At 39.9% G+C, this 25944-nt stretch overlaps 2 protein-coding genes across 7 annotated transcripts; one reads left to right on the forward strand and one right to left on the reverse strand.

Moving 5' to 3' along the window:
- Positions 1–210: 210 nt before the first annotated feature.
- LOC110045523 (uncharacterized) lies at positions 211–22425 on the forward strand. 6 transcript variants are annotated; one of them, XM_089276307.1, is made up of 17 exons: positions 211–363; positions 1964–2233; positions 4328–4597; positions 5214–5717; positions 6845–7003; positions 7536–8147; positions 8834–9085; positions 9771–9883; positions 10428–10492; positions 10826–10998; positions 16221–16456; positions 17106–17252; positions 17341–17435; positions 18070–18584; positions 19188–19416; positions 19680–20009; positions 20836–22425. In XM_089276307.1, the coding sequence occupies exons 2-17, from the start codon at positions 2158–2160 to the stop codon at positions 21395–21397; spliced, it is 4338 nt and encodes a 1445-aa protein (XP_089132433.1). In that variant the 5' UTR covers positions 211–363; positions 1964–2157; the 3' UTR covers positions 21398–22425. The 6 variants fall into 6 exon arrangements, with proteins under 6 accessions (XP_089132433.1, XP_089132436.1, XP_089132434.1 ...); XM_089276308.1 differs by lacking the exon at positions 211–363 and adding an exon at positions 1707–1837; XM_089276310.1 differs by lacking the exon at positions 1964–2233 and having other exon boundaries at positions 250–363; positions 4331–4597.
- On the reverse strand, positions 13137–14173 carry LOC110045543 (beta-2 adrenergic receptor-like). The gene has a single exon (XM_020751144.2). The coding sequence runs from the start codon at positions 14171–14173 to the stop codon at positions 13139–13141; it is 1035 nt and encodes a 344-aa protein (XP_020606803.2). The 3' UTR covers positions 13137–13138.
- Positions 22426–25944: the final 3519 nt, after the last annotated feature.

The raw sequence follows: 25944 nt of genomic DNA on the forward strand, positions 1-25944 counted from the left end.
TTTCAGTTCAATATCGAACTCCCCTACTGCAATAAATTATCTTAATTATCTCAATTAATACAAAACACATTTCAGTTTCGCTGCGGCATTTGCAAGGTTTAAGTTCATACTTATTGGCTAACCTATCAATTCATAAAATGACTTTTCTGGGGAAAGCCTCTTCGATTGGCAGCTCACTTTTAAAAATAAGCGATTACGTGAGGCCGTCACTCCCGATATTGTATGTTTGACAGCTTGCACGTGCTTTTTAAGTATTCAAAACCGACAGCAGCTGAAAACTGTTTTGAAAGAGTTCAAGTTTCGAATTGAGTCGCGGTTTCTAAAGGCGTCGCACGCACTGGGAACGGTTTCCACAAAGTGAAGGTAAGATGTTCTTTAAGGAGATTGATTCATTTGTAGTGACGCAGTGGGGGGTTCTAATTGTTTATATTTTCTTGGTACAAATTACAGTTCCTCATCGATCGGAAATTAAACTCCGCTGCAAGGCATAAAAAAGATATCCCAATGTCTTCTTGAAATAGTTCAAAACATATAGGGATAAATTGTATACGCTTGCTTCAAATTGCTATCCAAACCAATTTAAGTTTGTATCAATATTTATTTGTGATTTTAACTTAGAAGGCGTGTAGTTGTAAGCTAACATTTGTCCACATTTTATACCACCGAAGAATGTTAATTTGCGCTCTCGGTTTCGCAATGGTATGGTCGTTGGTTTAATATAAAATTTCCTCAAAAAATTAACGGCTAGAAGTCAGCGAAATTTTGTAGGCCTTTGTTTGTTTTTCCACATTGTCGTTTTGTAGTTTACATGTGCCTGAAAGTAATGTATTTGTCAACAGACTTCGGTCTTACACTTGAAGTCCTTGTCTGAAAAGTCCATGAAAATGGCTCCTTGTTAATTTACTTTACGCAGGACCCTAAAATTTTACAAATGAGGTTGACAGAACTTTTTCGCCAAAGCATAACGGGAACCCTTTTGTTAATTTTTCATTGAAATCAGCAAGTGTAATTTTTTCGGAAAGGTGTCAACTACAAAAGTACCAGAATTAAAAGCATAAATTAATTCATTGCCGGATTTTTGGTTTCTGCTTCTCAAGCGGTGCGTCATGGCCGCTGTTTCCTGTCTCTTTCCAGGCTTTAGAGTGGCTTGATTGCCTAATAAAGCCATCTTAAGCTTTCCCGTTGTTTTCTATGCCAAATAAAGATTTCATTTCTCTTCCGGTTAACATGGTTCGTAATAAACGACGAGCTATTTATTTAAGAGGCATTTGAAACAAAGAATTTTTTTTTATTGAAGTTTATTCCTTAATATCGGAATTAAAATCTGGAAAAAATTCTTACTGCATTTTCTTTCTAATTCTTTGATCAGTACAGCTTTGAATAGTCCGAGAATTGTTGCAGAAGTGTAATTTACGTTGCAGTCAACGTAGTAACACCGGTTTGTAAACTGAAGTGTCTTCGGAGTGGGGATGCCTGCCGTTCAACAATTAATGCTTGGTGGATGATTTTAATAAAGCATATAAGTATTTGTTTGCTTTTCATGAAAGGAAAAACATGTGCGAAGCAAACTAAGTAAATGTTCCCACGTTTAGCTGAAACTCGTTGACGCGGAAACCATTAGCTAGCTGTGACTCATTGGAGGTTAAACGTATCTAGAAACTTCGTTTGTCATGACACTGATAAATATACTTATAAAAATCACAAAGTAGTAATAAAACAATCTCCATAACGATCTCGCCAAACGGCTATCAAAACAGTCTACAACTACCAAAACAGTCTTCAACACACAAAGTATTAAACAACTTCCATCAGGCGCTTTGCAAAGAGTCACGCTAAGGTTAGTGTCCAGATCTCTGTGCATAGTTCGCTCTCAAAACAAACCTCAGAGAGTAATCGATCTCAAGTTACTGCACGTTCAGACTTCTGCACTGATTACTAACAAAGTGGCTTTTAATTCTTAAAGATTTGATTTGCCCTGTGGGCATGGAAGGAAGAAGCGTCGTATAAACGCAACGGAAGTTCGTTAAGTACTAGCTGAGGCCGCAGATCATCAAGCTTCGGGACATTAGGATAATATGCGACATTGAAAAGAGATCACGCTCAATTTCGTCGTTCGAGGGGAGGTCGATCACAACACTGATAACTATAGAACAGAGGATGTATACTAAAGAAACATTGGTCTTATCGTGCACTCTGATCGTTCTCTTCTTGGTACAAACTCTATCGACCTCAGGTAAGCAGAGATTGACGTGTTTAATCGAACGAAACAAGAGTTTGTGTATATGACTGTAGTAAAGGTTAAAAGTATCCCTTACGAGCGATCGCGACCTTCGCGAGAAATTAGTTGTCCTAAATCGAAATATTAACTTGTAGGACAAAGAATTTCACTGTTTTGTGCTGTCGTAAATTATCTTACATTCACTGTAAAGTTTCCAAAACAATCCACATCTTACGTCGTTTGTTTTGGCCGGTACAGAAACAATATGAACTGATCTTGGCACGAAAGGGCTTGTGTATCTGTTCGTATATCAGTGGCTTGGTTTCCTCAAGTATGTCTCGCTTTATCAGCCCACTTGTTAGCAGTAGAACTCTTTCGTGGCAATATTTAAGGAACAATTCGATGAATACTATGCCGATAAGAATTTTGTGTATAATTATGCAAAAATTATGAATGGACGGAAAGTTGATTCTCTTTAGTTTCTCTCTCCCGTCTAAGTACTTTCCCAGCGGGACATCTTTGGGAATTTTTTCAGTTCAGTTAAAGTTTGAAGAAAATGCCATCGGCATAATACAATATTTCTCGAAAGCTGTATCTTACATTGTTTGCATCTACAGCAAATACTCATGTTTATAAACATTTTTTTTTAACTGCGTGTTACAAGCATTTTGATATTTGCCCCCGGTGATCAGTCGACGTAGCGCTTCAAATTATTCTCAGGAGGATATGTAATAATGCAGTTGCAAATTTACGAAGTACTTCAAAGCTTGTTTTTACCGTCTCATGAAGCAAACACAACAGAAAGAGTATAAATTGGTAATTTGTTGTCCTTTATTATCGTTTTAGAATTCAATCAAGCCGCTTGTCTGAAATTGACAAGTCGAGATCGCACATGAACAATAAGGAAAAAAGCTATAAATACCAAGCATTGTCGGCTGGTAACAGGAAACTGAATGTTCCGTTGATTACGTCATTTCTCCGACATTGATCTTGGCCACAGATGGCTTCCTTGACGTGTGTTTAAAAATAAAGTTGTCGCGAACAAACTGCGTAGAGAAATATTTGGATGAAATATTATTCTCAGTTATCATTTTCAACTGTCGGAGCCGAGATATTTTGTAAATATCATTAAAAATTCTATGATTGGTATTACTAAGGTTCTTGTTTCTTGTCAACGAGTTCGATAAGTGGGAGAAATGTATGAAAGGAAAGCAGAAGAATCTCGATAAAGCGAGTCAAAAATATTATAATTTCTGTTCATCCTTTGATGTTGTGTGTAGTCCGTTGTCTCAGCAACAACCCAAAGACTTATGTTTAATGACATCATCAAGGAATTTCACCCACGTTCAACTACTGCCCTGTTGTTTTTCTAAACAAGAATGTCTGAACTTGTGTTTTAAGAGAATATTTTCCTGTTGTCTCACGTTTCATGTCGTCTGCTGTTGTTCATGCGTTATCCCTCCAGAGCTATTTATAAAATGATTACTCAGTGGTAAAGATTTTCTGTAATTTAAAGTGGGCATTTGGTTTTTTGGTTTCTAAAAATGAGTTTCGTCAAAAACTAGTCACGCCATACATGTACACTGTTGGAATAAAAACGCACGTTGTGTTGCAATGCGCGAAAAATAAACCCTAGTACTACTACAGAAATTATGTTATTCCTCGTAATTGTCTTACTTTGCGACGTTAGAGCGGACTTTTACCCCGTTTTTGACATTATGATTTATAAAATGGACTAGTAAACGGAAGTGACCGGATTTTATCCTCGTCAATTAGCAAAACGACGAAACTCAGATGTTTCTTTCTTTGGACATAATTGCGAGCATTGTATTCTGTTGTCAGTGGAAACGTTTCAAAGAATCTTCCGAGCAGAACTTATCTACCCTGCGGTCTTGCAATTATTGCTCTAAGTAAATCGACGTTATTCAGTTGCGTTTTTTTTTCTTAAAGACAGTTTGACAACTCCAGGACATCATAGTTTTGACGAAATAAGCTACGAAACTCGTTATCTTTCGGAGACTGAAATATTATTTGTACGCTTTGCTTGCCTATGCTAAGCCTATGATCCAATGGCGAATCTGTTCAAAACCGTTCCCCCTTTGTCTCTAGCAGTCAATTATCATCATATTGGGTGTTTCAAAGACAAAGCTAATCGAACCATGCCCAAACTTCTTGGTAAATGGCGACGCGATAGCAAAGCTGTTGAGAAGTGCGCCCTGGCCACAGAGAAGGCTGGGTACTTATTTTTTGGAGTGCAGTACGCTGGAGAGTGCTGGTCAGGACCGCAGGCTCACATGACATACAAAAAGTACGGGACCTCCAACAGATGTGTGAACGGACGGGGTGGAAACTGGGCACAAGATGTATACGAGATTGTTAGTAAGTGATGTTTTGGTGACGTCACGTTCATTCGGACAGTAAGTCTTTCGTTTCGGAGGGAAGGCTTTGATGAAATTTTCCTGTGGACTTCCATGTCGCTAACGCTTTTAATATCTCTCGTGTGAGATACAAGAACAAAGTGGGACTCAGAAGTCGAAAAATGAAGTAACAACAACTATGCTCATGTAAAAATGTGTTTAAATACAACCCGATCACTGTAATTGTTAACGACGATGTGTAAAGTTTTGTAAAATTACTCTGTTATGAAAGCACCTTATAACTTAAATTTACATCGTATTCAAAATGAAAAACCTGTGGTCGAAATAATAATGCTTTTAACGTAGATAAACACCTAGCCTTATGTGGCATTATAACAACGCCAAAGTGGAACAACTGTGTTTAAGACTGGGAAAGATCGAGGCAGAGTAAAGGAAAGATGGCCTTGAAAAACTGCAGTTTAAAATTTCTATGGCGCGTATGATAACTTTGTATGTGTCTCTCTGGTCATGACGTATAGACAACCCTCAATTTGTATTACTCTGACTCGCTTCTCGTCTGTTATCAAATTTTTAAGCAGTGCATTAATCTAACAGGTTTTCTTGTATATTTTTTTCAGATGCTTCTCTTATTGCTAACTACGATGTTAAAAGATGTTACGAAGTCGACATCACATTTCACTACAACATTCCTGGTGGGCTAAAACCTAGCACCATTGCAGATACCAAAAATAAATTTTCCAGCGTTTTCACAACGTTATCCAACCTTCTTAAATTTTCTGCAATTGTTCCAGAATGCAGTGGAGTAATCACCAACACCGAAGAAATAACAGCCTCCCCCCCAGGGGTGACCAGTGTCTTCTTCAGAGTTCCTTTGATATTCACAGCAGCAAGTAATGTACCTGATTATCAAGTTTCCTCGAAGCTCACAAATTGTATTAACACAGCGAAAACTAATCACAAGGGACTTTTAGACAACAACACACCCTCCATAACTGAAGGTGACGTCACTTACAACAAATACAATTTGTCCACGATATCCGACAAGAGATCTTGCTGTGGTGGGGATATACCGCCGCCTTGTTGTGCTGCGGGCTCAATCAAGGTGTCCAGCACTAAATGTGGTAAGAATCTTCTTTTTTTTTTTACCTTTGCCGTTTATTTCCAGAACTTCTGATCTCAAACTCACTTAACATTCCTAACTTGAAATTTTTTTTTTCAAGAATTGGGAGACAATGTCTTTGAACAAAGTACTTCAGACGGATCTTGTAAAAGTCTCATCAGAGTAGCTAGAAATGGATTGACAACAATTTATATCATCGCAGCTAAAATAGATTTCTACCAGCTTCACTGGTCTTCTTCAAGATGAGGCTCCTTCGAAGTTTTGCGAGGGCCTGGAGCGAACTCTCGCGGCAGTTATTTTTTGCTAACAATTTTGTTTGATGAAGAGAATGCACACTTGAAGTGTATAGTTAAATGAAATTAGGGTTTAGAAGGGATTTTATCTGTACAAAGACTTTGGGCACGTACAGTCTTTAATATAGTTTTCAAAGGAATCACTGCGCTTCTTATCCTAGACACACTTAAGCCTGGTTTTCACTAGCGACGCAAGCACAAGCGCAAACACAATAATTCTTATTTCACCGTGAAAACGGCCTTGACGCAGGCATAAGCACAAGAGCAAGCACAAGCACAAGGATCAAAATTTTTCCTTTTTCTTGCGCTTGCGCTTACGCTTGCGTTGGCGCTGCAACAAGTGAAAACGAAATTCCGCTCAGGCATAACACAAGCACAGGGATATATACCACACGTGGTTATGTTCGGCCAGTGAAAACACTGGATCCAGATTACCTCGCACCTAAACAGATTGGAAGGCGCGGATGATTTTGCTTGTGCTTGTGTTTGCGTCGAATTTCGTTTTTACTTGGGTCATCCCTATTGCAAGCGTTTGTGCTTACGGTTGTGCTTGCGTTGCTGGTGAAAACCAGGCTTTAGTGCCTCTCTATACTTTTGGACAAATAGCCCATTTCCGAGTTGCCTCAAGTCTCTCTATTAAAGCGAGGCCTGGTGCTCAATCATTCATATGGAAATGAGGTTAATTTGTATGTGAATGAAATCGCATATTCATATGAGAGGATGGGCACCAAGACTCGCCTTGAGAAAGAGGCTAAAGCTAATTAATTAAGGAAGTAGAAGTGATGGGCTTCCAGGCTTGCCAAATCTAAGACTGATTTTTTTCCGCTTTTTTTAGGTTGTGTCGCTGGATTTAAGTTCGTTCCGAGTAGCTTCTGTGTCCGTTGCCCTTCTGACACTTATCAGGACAAGCAAGGTCAAACGTCGTGTAAAAATTGTCCAGGAAATGAACAGACATTCGGCAAGACAGCGATGACAAGCAAGTCCAACTGCTCAGGTAACTAGCTTATGACGATAACAAAATGGACGTTCCCTGTAATGGTCTATGCGCATCCTTCATGCGCGCGCAATTCACACGCCACGTCATGCATCACTCAAGCGCACTCTAAGTAATAAATTGCATTAGAAGTTTGAAAGTTTTTAGCTTCACGTTCCATGAAATGCCGCTCTTTTGAATTCTCTCGTTTAGCTGCCCGACGACTTCAAATGCCTCTTTATTGAAAAGGATGACATCATTTGGAAATATTGGCACAACACACCCTCGTACTTACATCCTGGTACACAATCTGTAGTTCTGTTACAAAGAGAATTTCCGCATATGTCACAGTAGTCACTAGGTCAGCTAGTTTCTTCAGAAGTGATTAGCTTTTTGTAAGTGATTTGGTCGTCATGTCTTGAAGTTTGGCAGTCTCTTGATACGAAAATAGGAAAGGAGACTAGGAACTACTTCTTAGTCCCCTCTCCTTTTATTTTTTAATGGAACAGACAAGAACCTCATATAGAATGTTATGTTTTTTTTTCTCTTACAGACACAAACCCTTTGCAACTCCGTAAGCTGAAGGTTTACCTACCTTATGGTATCAGGCCTGGCACTGTTGTCGCGAATGTGACCTTAACAGGGCAACTGTCTTCCTTGGCTCAACCTTTCATATTTTACATTGACAGTGTCACACAACGCGGAATGCAGTCACGAGGCAGCTTAAAAAGACGACGACGGCGTGACATTGTTGACGTATGCGAAGACGCTGGCACAATCGTGCCACTGAACTATTTCTGCATTCATCGTTTGAGTGGACAGATAGAAGTAACACGAGACTTCAAGTTTAATGATGGGGACGAATTTGATCTGAAAATTCGCGTGACAGACAGCGACCAGTGGGGGAAAACTGCAAACACGGCAAACTTCAAATTGATATCACGTGACGAGTGCAAAGATATCCGAGTGATTTATAACGAAGCCGTACGATTTTGTTCCGGGGTCTCGCCGGCTAATGGTCAAATGCCCTGTCCGACTGCGCAGTGCCTAAAGCCTTTGTATAAATGGCGACAGGCGGTTAACGCAAGTGAGAAGTTTAGAGTTGATTGCGCTTCTGATCCTAACAATATGGAAGCTGTGATACAGCAGTACCCCAGTTGTATTGGTAAGTCACGTGATTACTTGCAATACCCCTTTCACACTAACAAGTTAAACATGTTTAAAAGTGGTTTAACTAAAAAGGACTAAAAATTAGTCGCTTATACCGTGCGCACCCCACAACTAATAAAGCAAAACCCGTTTAATTGGAATATCTTAACAATTTGGTTTGAAATTTGTCTTCTCGAGGTGACTGGAAAGCATAATTTGACAAATTGAAAAAACCTAAACCTAAACCTGAGTTAGTTAAATTTGTTTAATTGGTGTGAATGGTCTCAAGCTTCTTCCGTTTAAGTAACAGTTGGTCACGTGATGCGGTCGGTAGTGTCACGGATTTCAACCGTTTTTACTTTTCATTCTGTGAGATGTAAGTTTCTAAAAGGGTTTTCCTCTTAGCTTGAAATTGATTTGTCCATCTCTCTTCGTGTCTCTATGTCTTTTTTTGTCTTGGTTTGATTAGCTGTTTGTCTGTCTGCTTGCATTTGAATCTTTGTGTTCTCTGACCGTCTGTCTATCTGTCCGTCTATGTGTCTGCCGGTCGGTCAGTCGTTTGGTCGATCGGTTGGTCCCTCTGTGACGGCTTGTCTGTGTTTCTGTCTTCTGTTTTTCTGACTGCGAATCTGTGTCTTTTCCTGTATTTATGTTCTTTTGTTTGGTTGGTTGGTTACTGGTTCATTATTTTGCTCCCCGTAGGTCCACCGAACGTTACCTTGAACCCAGTCTCCCAAGAGTTAAAGGAGAACGCTCCAGCTGTACTAACATGCAACGCTTCCAGTCCACTGCAAGTGACGATCACGTGGTACAAGAACGGAAAGTCAGTTGGACGAGAAGGAAGCCAACTGAAGATTGACAAATTTCAACATGAGGATCAAGGCGACTATCATTGCAGTTTCTCGACATTTTTAACAAGCAGTTTATCAAAACCAGCCTTAGTTGTTTTGAAAGGTTTGTTTTTATTCTTGTCCCCAGACCCGTCTGCCCTTCTTAGCCGCCGGGACCTTGGCATGAGGAAAAGTTGACTGCTCTGGAGACACATGATTTTGATTGGCTAGACTCTTGGCGTAAGATTTTCACAACTGAATTCAGTGCTGATTTTCAGAGCCACCTTTTCATCGTTCCAAGGCCGCCGCCGGCTAAGAGAGACAAGCGGCTCTGGGGCGAGAGTGGTTTGTTTTCTGATTACCCGGCCAAGTTACGCTGCATTCACGTCTGCACGGATCAACAAATTGTCCTTCACGATTTCTTTGTATGCGCCAGCAATGTCCTTTGGACAGTGGAACAGCTAATAAATTAATAACTACCAGGGTGTCAGCCGCCATGACACTACAAAAATATGTGTGTACGAAGGGTCTGGACACTAATTTTACAGAACTATTTAAAATCCAGGCGAGAAATTTCTGATTTAAACAACTTTTCTTGTTGAAAAAACCTGGTATACCAGCATTTTGGAAAACACATTTGTCTTAAATGATTTGGGACATTGTCATATGTTGCCTACATACAGCTAAACAACTTAACTTACTCTCAGTATTTGTAAGGGCTTTCTGAAGATCATCAGGGAAAGGTGGCGATTAAGATGAAGATGACAGTCGCATGTTTGACTTTTTATTCTTTGTTTCCTTTTTTTCAGATGTCCTTACGTCAAGAGTGTCATTTCGAATCGTGAATGAAAAATTCAAAGAAGACCTATTTGATCCGAGTAGCTCGAGCTACTCGAGCATGCAGATCGCAATCCAGCGAAAAGTAAGTCTTCATGTGAATTTCTTAGAAAAAAAGTGGCACAAGATAACTAACCACGGAACTACTGAAATCTAGGCATTTCTAAATGTACATATAACTACATTACAAACTTGATAGAGCAAACCTTGATGTAGTTATCCCGATAAAATGATCGTTTATGCAGCAAACTTCAGTAAATTGATTTTAACCTTATGACAAAGCCTCGTCTAATGAACCGTAATATAACGAACCTCACAGATAGCGAACTTTTCGATATAACGAACCTCGCGATAGAGTGAAGCACCGCACCTTTTACTAAAATTGACAAAACTACGCTTGCTATTGATTCCGTTAACTTATCCTCTAGACATTAAATTAATTAATTTATAACAAAAACTGAAGAAAGTGCACATCTTTACATCGAATGCGAAAATGCTCTCTGTTACGTGCAAACGGCAGACAACAAACGCAATGCAGAAATCTAATGCTGAATCTCATCCCAAATTTAAATTTGTAAGGACCTTGGTAATTTGATTATTTTTGACACATTCATTCTTCTTTATTCCAGCTGCAAAACTATCTCAATAGCGGAAATCCTGCTTGGAGCTATGAAGTCAAACTTGTTCAATTCAGGTATGAATATTTTATTTATTCAAGTCATTCGCGTCTCATTTTTCGATGTTACTACTGTTGCATTCGCCACTTTGAAAGCGCGAAGAAATCTGGGCCGAGTGTCATCTCGCAGTCGCTTGTGGGATCGTTATAGCTTCTCGTCTTTTGTTTTGTCCCCAGTAACGGTCCCACAAGCCTCTGCGCCATTAGACTTTCTCCAGGTCTCTTCTCGATTTGAAAGTGCGAACAACCTTTTGAAATCAGATCATTTTGTCATAATCAGACTTAATACCTTTTAGTGGGCTTAAGTTTAAGTTACAAAGGGGCGGTCATCTTATTTGTTTACACCTGCAGGGACTCGTCTGGTAAGGTGGGTGTGGATTTGGTAATTTACAGCTCAGCTAAGAGTGAAGACCTCACTTCATACTACAGTAGGCTCGAGACGCTATTGGCTGATGAAAGCGCCATGGATAACACACTCAAGCCTTTGCGGGTGTCACGCAAGAGCGTGACTGTTAGAAGTGCAAGTAAGTTTTCCTCTGTTGCAAACGAAACAGAAACTATTTCTAGAGAAAAGAAAATTGCAAGCGATTGAAAGATTGTGTGCAAGGCGTGTACGAGCGTGGTGCGGGTATATTCAAAATCCGTGATTTGCTCGTGTTTTTGCGTGAAGCGAAAAAAGAGCTGTTTTTAGTATGTCGTTCGGTTTTTAACCAAAACTTCGCCAAAAATCATGTGCGTGGGTTTCGTGCTCGAGAAGTGTTTTTCTACCGCGAGTTACAGTTCAACCCCTATTAAACGGCCACCCTCGGGGAAATGGATAGTGGCCACCTAAAAGGGGTTGGTCGTTTAACAGTGGTAAAAACAGTAGAAAAGCCCTCATCGGACATTGATGACTGGCCGCCTAATAGGGGTGGCCGCTTAATAGGGGTTCGACTGTCTTTCAAATTTCAACATCATGTCATTTTTTAATATGATTACATTGCTTGTATTTCTTAAACATTTTAATTTTCTTTTATAAATGCAAAGCGTCCTTTAGTAGCTCGGAGAAAAAAAAAAGTACCTACACCAGAATTCGAACCGCCGACCTCGACGCCAAATTTAGGTCACCTAGCTGGAATCTTATCACTTTTCCAACGTTACACTTAATTTATTTATGAAGAAAAATATCTATTAATTCATAACAGTTACGTTAAAACTGCTGATGGATTGCGCGCTTAAATGATTCGGACAGCGAGCCTTAGCTAGCGACTGCGGATTCAAATGGCTGTTGTTTTCTGCTGCAAATCACTCAGTATGCTCACCAAATGTCTTGTTTTACTTGTCATGTTATCCATTGACGGATATTTTGGAAAGTTGCAAGGTATGAATTAATTAAAAACAAAGTAATTAAATGAGAGTATCCAACAGCTGTTCAGATTGTACGTTTTAGTTGTTTCTGTCCCAAGTGCAAGATAAATTGAAAATTATAAACGCAGAAAATAAGCACTTCCCTCATCCAAGGCTGCCTTTACGAGGAACGAAAAGCTTGACAGGTCAGAAAGATTCCCTGCAGCTTAAGAAAACCACAAGGCTAACGGCAACGGGAACGTCGCTAAACAAAAGGTTTAATGAGCAGAACAATGGCGGTGCACGTGCGTTATAAATCTTGGTACATTTCTTTGCCGTCCTCTGCAAAACATCAACGTGAAATGACCAAATTCTGCGTAGTCTGGAGAACGTAAACTATGACGGCTAATTGTTTTAAATTTTTATTTCAAATTTATCGCTGTGTTCCAGATTTAGTTTTGCGATAGTTTTGACAGTGATAAACAAAGTAAATGACTTTATAGAGTATCGCGAGATGCGTAGGTAAAATATAAATTCATTTTTTAATCGACGTTGTCCTGGGCGTCGCCGTCGTGGTTTCCAAAATTCCTATTTTATGCTATCGTGCGCACTGTCTTCTTCCTCTCAATCACGAGATTTTTACAACCAATTTGATTTTACAATAATCAGAATTATCTAGTGGTGTACAACAGAGGGGAAAAAAAATCAAATTATTAAAAAAAAAATGATACCACTTTCCTGATTCTTATCAGGTGGGAAGTTATATTTTTGATCTTAGAACGTGTTTTTGCATATTTTTCTGTTTCTGCTGTTGTTGTCCGGCCAGAATATTAAAAAAAAAGATCCGACTACACCAAAATTAAGCAAGATCAACAAAATTAAAATAAGTACAATTTAATCACCCAAAGAAGACTTGTTAGATCTTTTTACACAACTATTTTGGACAAATATTGATATCTCTCAGTCTCTTACTACTCCAAAACTGATAGATAAAGGTAAAGTCTACGTCCGAGCCAAGTGGCTCATCAGGCCGGAGCTTATCCCGGTTTCTGTAGCATGAAGCGACTAGGAGTATATCTACTCCCCCCTGGATGGGATGCTAGTCCATCGCAGGGTTACCCCCAGCATTAAGTTCGCCGGTACCCATTTATACACCTGGGTGGAGAGAGGCACTGTGAGAGTAAGGTGCCTTGCCCAAGAACCCATCGCAGTGTCCTCGGCCAGGGCTCGAACCGATCCGGAGACGAGCGCACTAACCATGAGGCCACCGTGCCTGTCCGTTTCTTCATATTCGTTTCGTGCCTGTGTTCGCTGTTTATTCTCACATTCCTTGTTTATTTAATCATTTTCTTGCCACGCATCTTGTCGGCGAGCGCCAACCTGTCCAAGCTCGGCATTTGCGTTGACTCCACACTCTCTTGGTCCAAAGATTTTCCTTTCAAGTTGTTCGGCTTGTGCAATAGTTTTTCTCGACAACAACTGAATGAGAGCCACGCGAAAGTGTCTTATTCTCACAGCGTAAATTAACGGATTAAACAACGAATTCAATACTGGCATTAAAGGTAAAAGATAAATAGCAATATGTCTTACGTTTTCGGGAATTTTTTCTTTAGATAGAAGAAGAACAACAATACAGATACGCGTCGGAATATAACACAGCAAAATAACTAGTAGTACAATAAGTGTTGTGTAAAAAGCTTTCTTATTCTTAAGTAGCTTCTTCTTGGCTTGTAAGGAAACTTGGTTAACAGCAATTTGTGTCTCTTGGCGACGGACTTCCTTATAAACTGAAACATTAAAGTAAACAGCCACAACGGCAAGCAGCATTTGAAAAATTACTAGAATTGCAATGGTCAAAAGGTTTTTGCTGTAGAGGATGATGGCTACAGCCCACGCCAGACAAGAGGCCACGATGATGCGAATTTCAGTGACCTGGGTCTCGTATGTGAAGGGGTGTTTTATCGCAACATAACGTTCGGCGCTCATCAAAATGAAATGATAAAATGAAGCCAGTAAACATGCAATTATGACTGTGTTTGAAAGGTCTGTTAAAGTACAAAACATGTTTTGTTCACCTTTGAGAAGTAAACTTGCGCTGGCAATATGTAGAGGTTGAACAACTAATCCAATGACAAGGTCAGTTGTGGATAAGCAGGCGAGTGCTATATTAGATTTGGTGCGAAGCTGTCGTTTAGTTTTCACTGCAACTATCACCAGGATGTTGAGCAAAATGATGAGAGGACAGGTGACAGCGTTCACGACGATTCTGGCGATGAATACAGCGCGAAGATCAGGAGAGATGTTTGCGGGATTTAGAGGACTGAAGGAAAAACTACAACTAGAAAAGGTTGTGTTGAGTGCAGTGTGATTCATCTTTGCTCGATTCTGACTCGTGAAGGCTTCTTCACTCTGTGTTGTTGAGATAGTTAATTGTGCTTGCTCTTTGCACTTTGCCAGTTCAATGGGTTTGAATAGATGATTCTTTTTCCTTGATTTGGAATAATGCTTTAATCACCTGGCCCTAGTTGGCTGGAGGGATAACCGGATAACTCACTATCCAGCGTACAGCATTGTTTATTTTGTTAACACTTATCCACTGCATAGCAATTTTTCCGGTGGATAGCGTTATCCAGCCTTTGAACAACTGGGGCCAGAACACAATTTCGTGAACTTAATTTACATTTGCATTATTTCATTAGCAAACTATAATTAAGTGTTTACTAATTTAACTTGTTTTAGCATTCCTCCTTCCTCGGCTTTTGTGCTAACATTTTAAGTAATCACAATTAAATATCTCAAAAGTTCATGCAGTTACCAAGATTTATTGACTGGAATCGCTCTTTCTGACATCTGGCCATGACAAGTGTCGTTGTTTTTCGAAGAGGAAATAATGTTGTTTAGTTGCCTTTCGTTGTATTTTAGAATTCTGTTTTACCTTTGAAGATTTGCGCCCATCTCATAAACGGAACTTGTTTAATACTGTCCTCTATGGACTTAGTTCTTGCATTAGAAATTTTTCTGCCTTTGGTTTTAGAATCAGTACACAATGTAAAGTGTCCGTTATCTTTGTGTGTTCCGCCTCAACCGAGGCGCATTCTTCAAATAGAACAAGATCAATTCTCAGCCAGCGGCTAAGCGTGGTTAATAAAGAATGGTTCTAGTATAAAATTCAAACAATAGTTTATATCAGAGGGGAATTTAATGGTAAATAGATGTTCAAGCTGCAGTTTGAAAAGCTTTTCTAAAAATACTTTTTGAGTGTCCGGTGAGTTTTGACAGAATACTAATTACTTACGTAGTCCCACAAAATATTATTTCTTGACTCACGTCTTCTCTTTCTGCAGTTTTCATTTCAGTAACAGTATTAGCTAGTAATTTGCTGTTTTCCACCACAAAAATTGCAAGCTGTAGATAAAATTAAGCTGGACTCAATATAAAAAATATATATATTTAATTAGCGTTCTTTTTAATTTCGGTTATTTTCCGTTAATTAATAAACAGCTGCGAGATTGAGTGCATCAGCTGTTGAGGGGAAAAAAATACGTATATACGTTTATTATGAACGCCTTTTAGCGCAGAATTTAAACACAATTTTAACTGCAATCAGATAACAAAGTTTTCCGTGATCTCCATACGATATATTTTTTTATTTGCTTTATTTTTCGCGCCGCTTTTCCCCGTACCGTTGGAAGACGGGATTGTCCCGAATTCGATTTTGAAATAATTGCTTTTGTACTGATAAATATAATTGTAGTGGTCCAAATAGGAGACAAGAAAACCAAAGAAACATTGCAATCCTGAATTTTCGAACCTCCAAGGAAAACGAAAGTAGGTTTACAAAATTTACTAGTTTGAGAAATTGGGGTAAAATTACAAACATGTTTTTGAAAATACTCTTATCTTGTTTTCTAGGATATAACGAGTAGATTCACGCGTTCCCCTATGTTGCTCCGTAATGAAACATTCTCATCTATTCGGTTTTGAAATATGTGTATTTTTTTAAAATGACGATATTGTTGTCCATGATAGAAAAATAGAAAATTATGGGGTTAAAAGCGGACTTCCTTGTATACAGAGACATTGAAGTAAATGGGGAGAATGAGTAGCAGCGTTTCTGAAACTGCTACTATTCCCGCGGTCAAACGTTTGCAGATGGAAAAGATGACGGCTGCAGCTCACTCCAGAGTAGAGGCTATTATGATGCGAACTTCAGTGACCGTTGTCATTTTTCCCCGCATAAACACTCCTCTTTTCAGCGTTTCACTATTGTTTGTTTGCTTTTGACCGAAAGCACAGACATATCCCTGTATGCCGTCTCATTCTCGCCTACAATAAAATCAAAGAAAGAATGAAATTTTCAGGACGTTGTTTCCCTAGTTGTTAGTTAATGTCTTCTTTTCTTTGCTTCACTACCGCGCAGCCCACTGCCTGCCAAAGAAGACTGGAAAAAAATCCATAATGGGAGTATTTGATTGGCCGTTAACTGCGATTGGTCAGAATTCGTCTTCGCTAAAATGCCCGTATGGTCCTCAGGCCGCTGGTGCGACGCGCCCCTGTGGCGGGAACTTTTGGATTGGTGGTGTGTGGGGGAACCCGGATGTAAACAACTGCAAGTACAAATCCGCGAGAACAAATAAGCTTAACAATCTAGCGAAGGTAGGTGATGTCACATGTCCACGTAGAATGTGCTTAGTTAACTGCTATTGAGATCAGATACTGCAGTGAAAGGGTACATGTGAATTAGCGACCAAAACAGTGCTCAACAGTTCCTACGAGGAACGATAAGAGATGTCTCAAACAAAAAAAAAACGGCCATTTTTGAACAGTCCATTTGGAAATCAAATGATGCTATGAATGTAAATCAATTTGAATGGTCCGAGGCTTTCTTTCTTAGTGTAAAATCTAACAAAAGGTAAAGACAAAGTCTAGATATAAGCCAATTTAAGTGGCCCGTCAGACCGGCGCTTATATCCGGTTTCTGTGGCATGAAGCGACTAGTGGTATTTCGACTCTCTCCCCCCTCCCCTCCCCCCTCCTCTGGGTGGGATGCTAGTCTATCGCAGGGTTATCCCTCCCAAATGTAACAAGGAGTCGACAAAACAGACAGTCTACCTTTAACGTGAATCAAAGGCCAATAATATGCGTTTCCTCGTCCATTCGGAACCTAAACACGAGCCCGGCTTAAAAAAGGCGCTTGACAATACCTCTCTTTTTTAAAATTTACTTTAAATTTTTACTATAAAAAATTTCAATCAACTGAACAAATGATGGTAGAAATCAACGCTATATATTTTATTATCCCTAGACTCCAATTGACAAGCAAAACGTTGTCAAGGTAACGAAAGATGTAAAGAATCTGACGTCAGAGTCTGACGACATGACCGAGGCTGACGCGGTGCTGATTGCTGACGTCATAGGAAGTGTTGTCTCATTGGCTGATTCGTTGAACGAGGTATGAAAAGTAACCTGGCTTGCTGCCAATTAGCATATATGTTTACGAGTAATTAAAAAAATGCATTTGTTTGTTTTTCTGTTTAAAGACTGCCCAAGACGTTGTGGACGTGATTGACAATGTGATGAAAATGAAGAAGGAGGATCTTCAAGAGAGCCAGCGATCAAATAAAGCTTCTTCCAAGTAAGACTACATAAGAGAACGATAGCTGACTATAACAGCTTTGCTAAGGAACTTTGTCACGTTAAAAACTTTTTTTATTGCCGTGTGCTAAATACACCATTTTAAAGTTCTTTGAACTGTAACCCAGCCTTTGCATTGAATCGAGGTTTTGGTTGACCTTGTGATGGCATTAAAAAAAAGTAGCAAGAAAAGTAACAAGGTTTGTGTCATAACAAAGCCAACTCTGGCCTCGCTTCCATTCAAAGGCCTGACCACTAAGCACGGAACTGTAAAAATGGGCTTTTAGCGATAACTGTATAATTTCTCGCGCGATCATTGGCTAAATTTCATTGTCAATAAGCGGACAGACGCATGAATTTATAATTTGTGCGATGTGTCAAAAAGCGAGAACCACCATTGCGGATCTATCGCCTCGTGGATCCACAGCTACTTTGACAATGTTATGACAAAATTCATAAGCAATAGCAGGACAGACGCATGAAAAACTGACGTCAATTTGTTAAATTGTGCATGGCAAAAACTGTGTAATGGACTTCTTCGCCAGTTAAGACTAACAAAGAGAAAAGCTGGCCTTATTCAGGGAAATAATTATCTTCTCTCTTGTTGTAACTCAAAACACTTTTAATTCTTTTAGGTTTCTTCAAGCGTTGGACAAAGTAGCGACAACTCTTCCACTGTCTGACAAGGAATCTTCAAGGCGCCTTGTTGCTCCAAGTGTAGCGATCCAATCTAACCGTGTGGACCCAGGCTCTTTTTCGGGCATGTCTCTTGCTGTCAAATCACCTACCGCTGACCCAAACAAATTAACGTCCGATAGCATGGTCAGCGACGAACTTCCGATGGCCGATGTTCAAACGTCAATCACGCTACCGGAAGTCATGTTTGAGAAGGAGACTCCTTCCGGTAAAACGGTGAAGATTGGTTTTGTGATTTACCAGAATGACAAGTTTTTCCAACCGGTTGTCCCGGATGAGGAAGAGAGTGAACAGGAGCCTTCTTCGGTTATGAGTCGAGTTATTTCTAGCAGCGTTCAGGAGATGACGTTTGACAACCTCAGTAAACCACTTGAACTTGTTTTTGAGCCCGCACTTGAAGTGGATTTGGAAAGCGGAGAGTCTGTGTGTGTATTTTGGGACTTCAGTGCTATGGGTAAGAAATTGTTTTCTCGATATTGTTCATTCAGTTGGGCCGAGCTTATTTCCATGCTTTGTGGAGGGTACTGCAAAACAAAAAATCACGTATAATTAAGAAGGCTAGAACTTGGCGGGATAAGATTCTATAGGCAAAAATTTGTCATTAAAACCCCCTAGTAACATAAAACTGAGCCTGCTACAGCCTATAAAAATTAAAACGGCTTCCTTTATGGAATAGATGCAAGGGAACCCACCCATATTAAATTTCATTTTCTGGCGAGTAACAAGTGCTTTCCCCCTTAATAAATTATAACCTTTTTATAGACCTAAATCGTCTATTTCTCAGTAGGTATTAAATATATAAGAACACATTAGGCAAACTTAGGAAATATTATTCTCCTATGGGTAGATTTACTCTATACGTATTAAGGGGGTGATAAAGGCATACTGCGGCCAGAGTCCGGCAGCGTCAGGGTCTGGGCATTAGATGAAACAGACCAATACAAGCAGGTGATTTTTCGAAATTTGGGTGACATGGTGCAAGGCGAATGAAGTTAAAACAGCTAAGTGCAAAAATATTCACTGTCTGAACTCATACTTGTTCAACATGTTATTGCAGGGGGGCTAGGTAACTGGTCAGATCGAGGCTGTAAGCTCATGAAGAATGAAGCAGGCCGGGTGAAATGCCACTGTGATCACATGACTAACTTTGCAGTCCTATTCTCTGCGTCTGGTCCGAAGAAGCATGACGAAAAACACGCCATGGCACTGTCAATCATCTCTTACGTGGGCTGTGCAATTTCATTGGTTGGACTCACCCTTACCTTGATGACATATGCATTGTTCAGGTTTGTGAAAGTGTGGTGGAACATTTTCTGTTTTTCCTTTCTAAACAACTTTTAACCAGTTTCTTGAAATAAGCACTGTATAATTGTGAAACTTGCTGCCTTTATATTACACAGACTCCTTAGAACACTGAAAAACAGCGTTGTAGTTGTCATGTAGATCTCCAGACTGTAGTAATATTCAACATAGGTTTCTTATAAGAGATATTTTGTAAGAACATTTTAACCTTAAGCAGCTTACACTCTCCTTTCCCACCCTCCCACAGGAATTTACGTAAGACTAACCAGCAGCCAATCCTGATGAGCCTGTGCGTGGCGCTCATGTTACTGCTGATCGTATTTATCGCGGGAGCAGCACGGACAGAGAATCCTATTGGCTGTCGCATTGTGGCGGTTCTGCTTCACTACTTTGCTCTAGCGACTGTGATGTGGATGGGAGTGGAGGGTTATAACATGTATATGTCCTTTGTACAAGTTATGGCTACCTATCAATCAAAGTTCATGTTAAAGGCGTCCGCGGTGGCCTGGGGCGTGCCTGGTGTCATTGTGCTCATTACTATCGCCTCGGCAACGAGTTACTATGGCAACGAAGACGTGTAAGTACTTCTTTCAAGTCGAACTAGCGATGGGGACACCCCTGGGGCTATATTTTCGTTGAAATGTCTAATCACTGCGGGGATTCGTTATTAGTGGAGGCGCGGTGGCCTCGTGGTTAGTGCGCTTGACTACGGATCGAGCGGTCTGGGTTCGAGTCCAAGACACTTTACTCTCACAGTGCCTCTCTCGTTCCAGGTGTGTAAAGGGTACCGGCAAATTATTGTCGGGGGGGGGGGTAACCCTGCGATGGACTAGCATCCCATCCAGGGGGGAGTGGAAATACTCCTAGTCGCTTCATGCTACTGAGACCGGGATAAGCTCCGGCCTGGTGGACCCCTTGGCTCATATGCAGACTTTACCTACCTACATTTTGTCAAAGTAACACCTCGGGAAATAAAATATGGTTGATGTCATTGCCTTCTCTTTCGTGGTTGGTGAAAAAGCAAAGTAGTTCAAAGTTAACAGGACGCTAGATCCGATTCACTAATAAGTCCGACTGCACACTCTTGAATTGATTCAACCGGCAGAAATTGTTTCAGGTGAATGTTCAGTTTTTGACAGAATTGAGCGGAACATTTATATTATAAAAATGTTAAACATTAAAATTTACTCCTTTGACCAGAGCTGTCCTTCCCTTTTTCATAAAATTACGTCAATACAACGGTGAGCTGCGAAAATTGGCAAGAAATGTCGTAATCTGGAATCCAGATCTCCCAGGGCCAAGCTCAAACAAAGTGAGATCTGGGTACGATTGTTGCGGTGTTAGCTGTTATTCTTGTTTCTTTGCAGTTACCTAATTTCTCTCTTTCGTTCATTTCTTGACAGTTGTGTTCTTCATGGTGTTCCCTTCCACGCCGCCCAGTTTGCTCCTATTCTCTTGATAATCCTCATCAACTTCGTCATTTTTGTCCTGGCTATACGCACGCTCAACAGAACAGGCGCTATGGTTTCAGCGGAGAAAAAATCTACCTCTTATCAGCGAGTACGCACCGCGACCGCCATTTTGATTCTGTTGGGACTCACGTGGGCGTTTGGCGCGCTGGCTGTGTCACGTGCCCAGCTGGTCTTCGACTATCTGTTCTGTATATTCAACTCGCTTCAAGGGTTTTTGATATTTTATTTTCATTGTATAAGGCACCAAGAAGTTCGTAATCAATGGAAGTGGCTGCTTCTTGGTAAAGGGCTCCGAGTTCGAAAGACGGAGACTGATTCCCGAACTGGTTATCCCAAGACAGCGTCACGGCAGAACAAGTACGAGGTTGTTACACCATTGACTTCATTGTCAATGAAGGAGCCACCCGGAAGGAAAATAACGGTTACTTCTACTGTTGGTGGCGGCTCCCCGACATGCAAGCATCATCCTGATGTAATTCCTGCTGAGGTTTGAGAGAACAGATTTACAAAGCGATGTCCAGTATCCGGATGAAACTCGGCTTTGGACAAACGATTTTCTAACTATTAGGATAAATCAGTTTTGAATACCTTTGGTGCAGTAATGTATTGGTAGATCGTTAGCGCTTTGGAAGTGCAAGACTGCCCTTCGAAGGCCTGATCAGAAAGCCATTCAAGATGGTACGGAAATTGACTTAGCGTACTCTTGATTGACACGCAACAAGCCCAGAAATTTCAAAACTTTGTTGGGTTCTTGTTTTATCATAGTTTTAGCATAGTTGTTGAAGATGCAACAGTTATAAACTTAGTTTCGTATTCGTGCTGAAGATATCTTGTCTTACGTATAGTGCTCAAATGACTCGGTGAAGTGGCTTAGAAAAGAAGAGAAAAATGATAATGAAATAGTGAATCTGCTTTCTTTGATCAAAATCTTGCTTATAGTCGTGGAATATGAAAAAGCACGCCGTCAAAGCAAGAGACCCTCGGTCAAAGGTATTTAAGTTTAGAAGTTAAAAATATATTCACTAGAAACGGCACTAGGCAAAAAGTGATACTTAAGCAGCCGTAGAACACCATAGTTTTAGGCACCAGGCTTGTTACTAGTAACTCCAGTGGCTTGTCAGTCATTACATTGTTGCTAGGTAACATGTAGCTAGGTAACATGCTACGTCAAACTTCCACTTTGGTACTCCTCCCACAGGGAAACATTTTGAGGCCTCGTCCCCAACATTCGCGCGGTCAAACATTTTTTGCCCTTCCTAAGTTCTCTTGTGAAAAATTCATTATTCTGTCAGAAATATCATTAATTAATAACAAAAAACTATTGATCAGAAATTTCAAGTAGTAATTTCAGAGAACGAGGTTGCTAATCACCATAATTACCATAATTAGAATAGAATAGACATTGACTCTGGAATTGAATAAAAACTTATTTTATATATAGTAGATTTTCTATGTTTAAATTTTTACCTATGCAAACAGATTGTATATACTCTTGCTGATTAAAATGATGTTACAACCTAATGCCCTCTTTGCTTCTGAATGGCAATTGTTATGGGTTCGAATTTCGCTCGATCACCCGATCCATTCCAGTTAACTTTGCAGCAAATATATACAGCTCGTGCTAGTTCTGTGTTTCTATTTCTTAATTAGTAGAATCTTAGTAGTATACTAATGCAAATGCTGCAATCTGATTGACCGAGCTACTCGTACACTTCAGGCATTATAATTACAGCGCAGCGGCTGTCAGTCTTTTCCCGACGTTTTGGAGGAAATTGTAGATGTAACTGGATAATTAAATTTCTGAGAAGACTAATAAAGGGCATTAACGGTTTCTTGACTTTGAAAACTTGAATTTATTGAAAACACGGGTGCACGCGCGTAGACAACTGCAAATTTCCAATGGCAATTCAGTCCGTACGATTTTGATAAAGTTCAAAATTTAATAATACGTAGAAAAATAATTGGAAACCATTATTTGCGTTAATTTCAGTTGGACTTCTACTAAAACAAATAGATTATTCGCTCTCGATTTCTACGAGTTGATAGTTGATTCGGTATTCGAACCAGCCTCAGCTGGAAAAACAATATTCTTATTAAGAGAAGAAGAGTGTGCTCTTAGTATCAAATGTATACAAATTTTAACGCAAACCACATTGTTATCTTTTTGTTGAAGAAATACAACTGCAAAGCTGAATGTTATCGTTTCCGTTTGGATTTATTTCTACGCAGATAGCCATTCAAAGTTGAAGGCATAAGCACATCGACCAAAGCATTCCGCGTGAAAGCCTTCAGGCTTCTTGTTGCGAATTCTCTTAGCTCGGCAGCTAAAATTTCTCTCCTTTCTTCTTCAGCTGTCATGGTCAGCTGCTCGTAATATGACATTCATGACAGATAGCTAGCTAAAATCAAACGCGAACATGTGTCTTTGTCAAACGAAAGTAGACTGAACTACAGCAAAGAGCATCAATTCGGTTTCTGCTATCATAACAGCATAGAAGTGTGATCTGCAACCGCTAATCTAAGGTACTTATTGTGTAGAGATTTGTTTTCTTTTTTCTATCTTGTCTTTTTTTTTCCACTTATAACCTCGGTTAACTTAAGCTGAAGTTGTGCATCAAAACAAGGTAATGAAGATTTTGTTTTCGTTGCTTACAGTGCTTTACAAGTTCTAGGAGTACCGTATTTCAGTGGGGCGGGCGGAGTTATTTCAAAATCCCATCTCTGCAGTTATTAATACAGTTGAACCTCCCGTAAGCGACCAGCCAAAATGACAAGCCTAGGTGGTCGCTTACGGAAGGTGGTCGCTTACGAGAGCTTAGACCATATTTGGTCAAAATTTTGCCTCATCAGCATAAGGTGACTGAGGAGATTTAGCCCTGTTTTAAATGCTCTATTCATGTGAAAACTCGATTTTGAGAAAAAAATCCGGTACTTCCCCTTGAGAAATTTCCGTCCCTTGCACATCCAGGAATGCGAGAATGATACAACACCTTATTATCCAATTTTCGTTCAATTATCCGTCCACTGTTCACTCACGGGGAGTTAAAAACAAAACAAAATTTCAAACTTTTAGCTCTAAAAGGATGTGGTCGCGGTCGCTTAAGAGAGGTGGTCGCTTACATGAGGTTTCAAATATAGTGATTTGACTTGGAAAATTTTGGTATTCTGGAAAACTGGTCGCTGAGGAGAGGTAGTTGCAACCGGAGGTTCGACGGTATTTTGCATGGGATTTCGATGAACTTAAAATAACTTTTCGTCACTGGGTACGTTGCTTCGATTTCCTGAGAAATGAATATCTGGCGGCTTATGATATAAGGTATCAAAGTGGAACAAGAAATTGTTAGGGGTATCGAATGGTCTTTGCGAGCATTTGTGAGCATGCGAGCAGTGCATGCGTTTATTTTTGCGAGCCCGAGCGGGGATCAAATTTGCCTTGCAAACAGCGAGCATTTTAGAAAATACCTGATGACGAGCAGCGAGCACTTCGTAAATTTAAAACACACGCAACTGGACACTAACACACGCAACCGATAATATGATTGTATTGCCAAAAGCTATTTTCAAATTTTTCTGTTTCACTGATCAAATCGTTTCAATTTCTAAGCTCAATTTAAATCCTAGACAGTTATTTTTCTTTAGTTTGGGATTAATTTGACAGCGAAACTATACACAATTCTGCAATGAATATTTTAGGAACAGTGGACGAAGTAGCGACAAACATTATTGCAAAAATTGTGGTCGCAAAAAGCCGTTATTTGAAACCTTTTCAATCCAAAGCAAAACTTAAGCAAAGTCTGAATTAATACGTACGATGTTTCTTGAGTCACAATTTGCTTATTTTGCCTGTATTTTATCATATTTTGCTTCTTGGAGCGTTTACAAGGCAGGTCGGGTTACGCTGGCGTTAAGGTAGCCCTAACCCTAGTTCTCAGCTAGGGCTATCCTAGAGTCATGGTAACCCTACCTGCCTTATAAACAGGTCCATGGAAAAAAAACGAGAAACGGTGGGAGTGCTAGGCAACCCTAGCACTAGGGAGGTAGGAGAGAGGGTAACCCTACCTCCTGACGTTGTGAACACACTACGAAAAGAAATTAAAAGCTCCCAGACTTTGAAGAGTTGTGACATAAAAAATATGTTTTTTGGTTATTTAATTCTTAGGAAATGTACACAACGTGGCAGTTTAGTCTGACAAGTATTTCGAGCTTCGATCTCGATGATCGGCAAACCGTGTTTCTCACTGATTGACTGAAAAAGATTTAACGCAATGAAGCTTCATTTGGAGGCTTCCATGATCTAACTAACTGCAGCCATACAGCTCTGACAGGCTCTGAAGGTCAAATAGTAATAGTATTATTCTTCATGTCATCATGGCCCTAGATTGCTTTCTCCCCTTTGCCGGTACCTTTCACGAATAATTTTTACGCCTGTCGGTTTCAATAAAACAAGGAATTATGTTTCTCCTGTGTTTCCAGAAACATTCATATAACGCGTGCATGTTTCCTCAACTTTTCTTAGTTTTGCCACACGGGAAACATTGTTTCCAGAGTCAATTTTTGTTTCCAGGCGTTTCCATAGCAGAGTGCAAACGAGTAAAGTCCGAGCTAATACGGGGAGAGCAAAAAAAAAAAAAAATAACAAAAAAAATAAGGAGTTGTAGATAGCTTTGTCGATTTTTTGCTCCTGCCCCAATTTTTGCGTAGCTTGAGTACTGAATATTCGTGCAAGAACACTTGCTATCCAGCCTACTCACACGTGTAACCATCATGTACCGCACTCCTTGTTTCAAGCACTCTCTCTCATCAGTAAGAATGGAAACAGGAAAAAGCCCTAAATTGCATTCAGAAGTAAGCTCTAACAGCTCTTTGATCTTTGGTCTTGGGCTTGTCCAAGACCAGAGCGATTCCCCATAACTTATTACCATGTCATGAATAACAATATCCAGGGTAGAATATTACACTGTTCGCGTTTTCCAGACATCGAGCATAAATTGCTTACACTTAGACGCGCATATTTAGCCTTCAGAACAGTTTGTAATTTAT

Source organism: Orbicella faveolata, unplaced genomic scaffold, assembly GCF_042242905.1.
Source record: "Orbicella faveolata isolate gen_17 unplaced genomic scaffold, um_ofav_v1 contig_4, whole genome shotgun sequence".
Lineage (NCBI taxonomy): Eukaryota > Metazoa > Cnidaria > Anthozoa > Scleractinia > Merulinidae > Orbicella > Orbicella faveolata.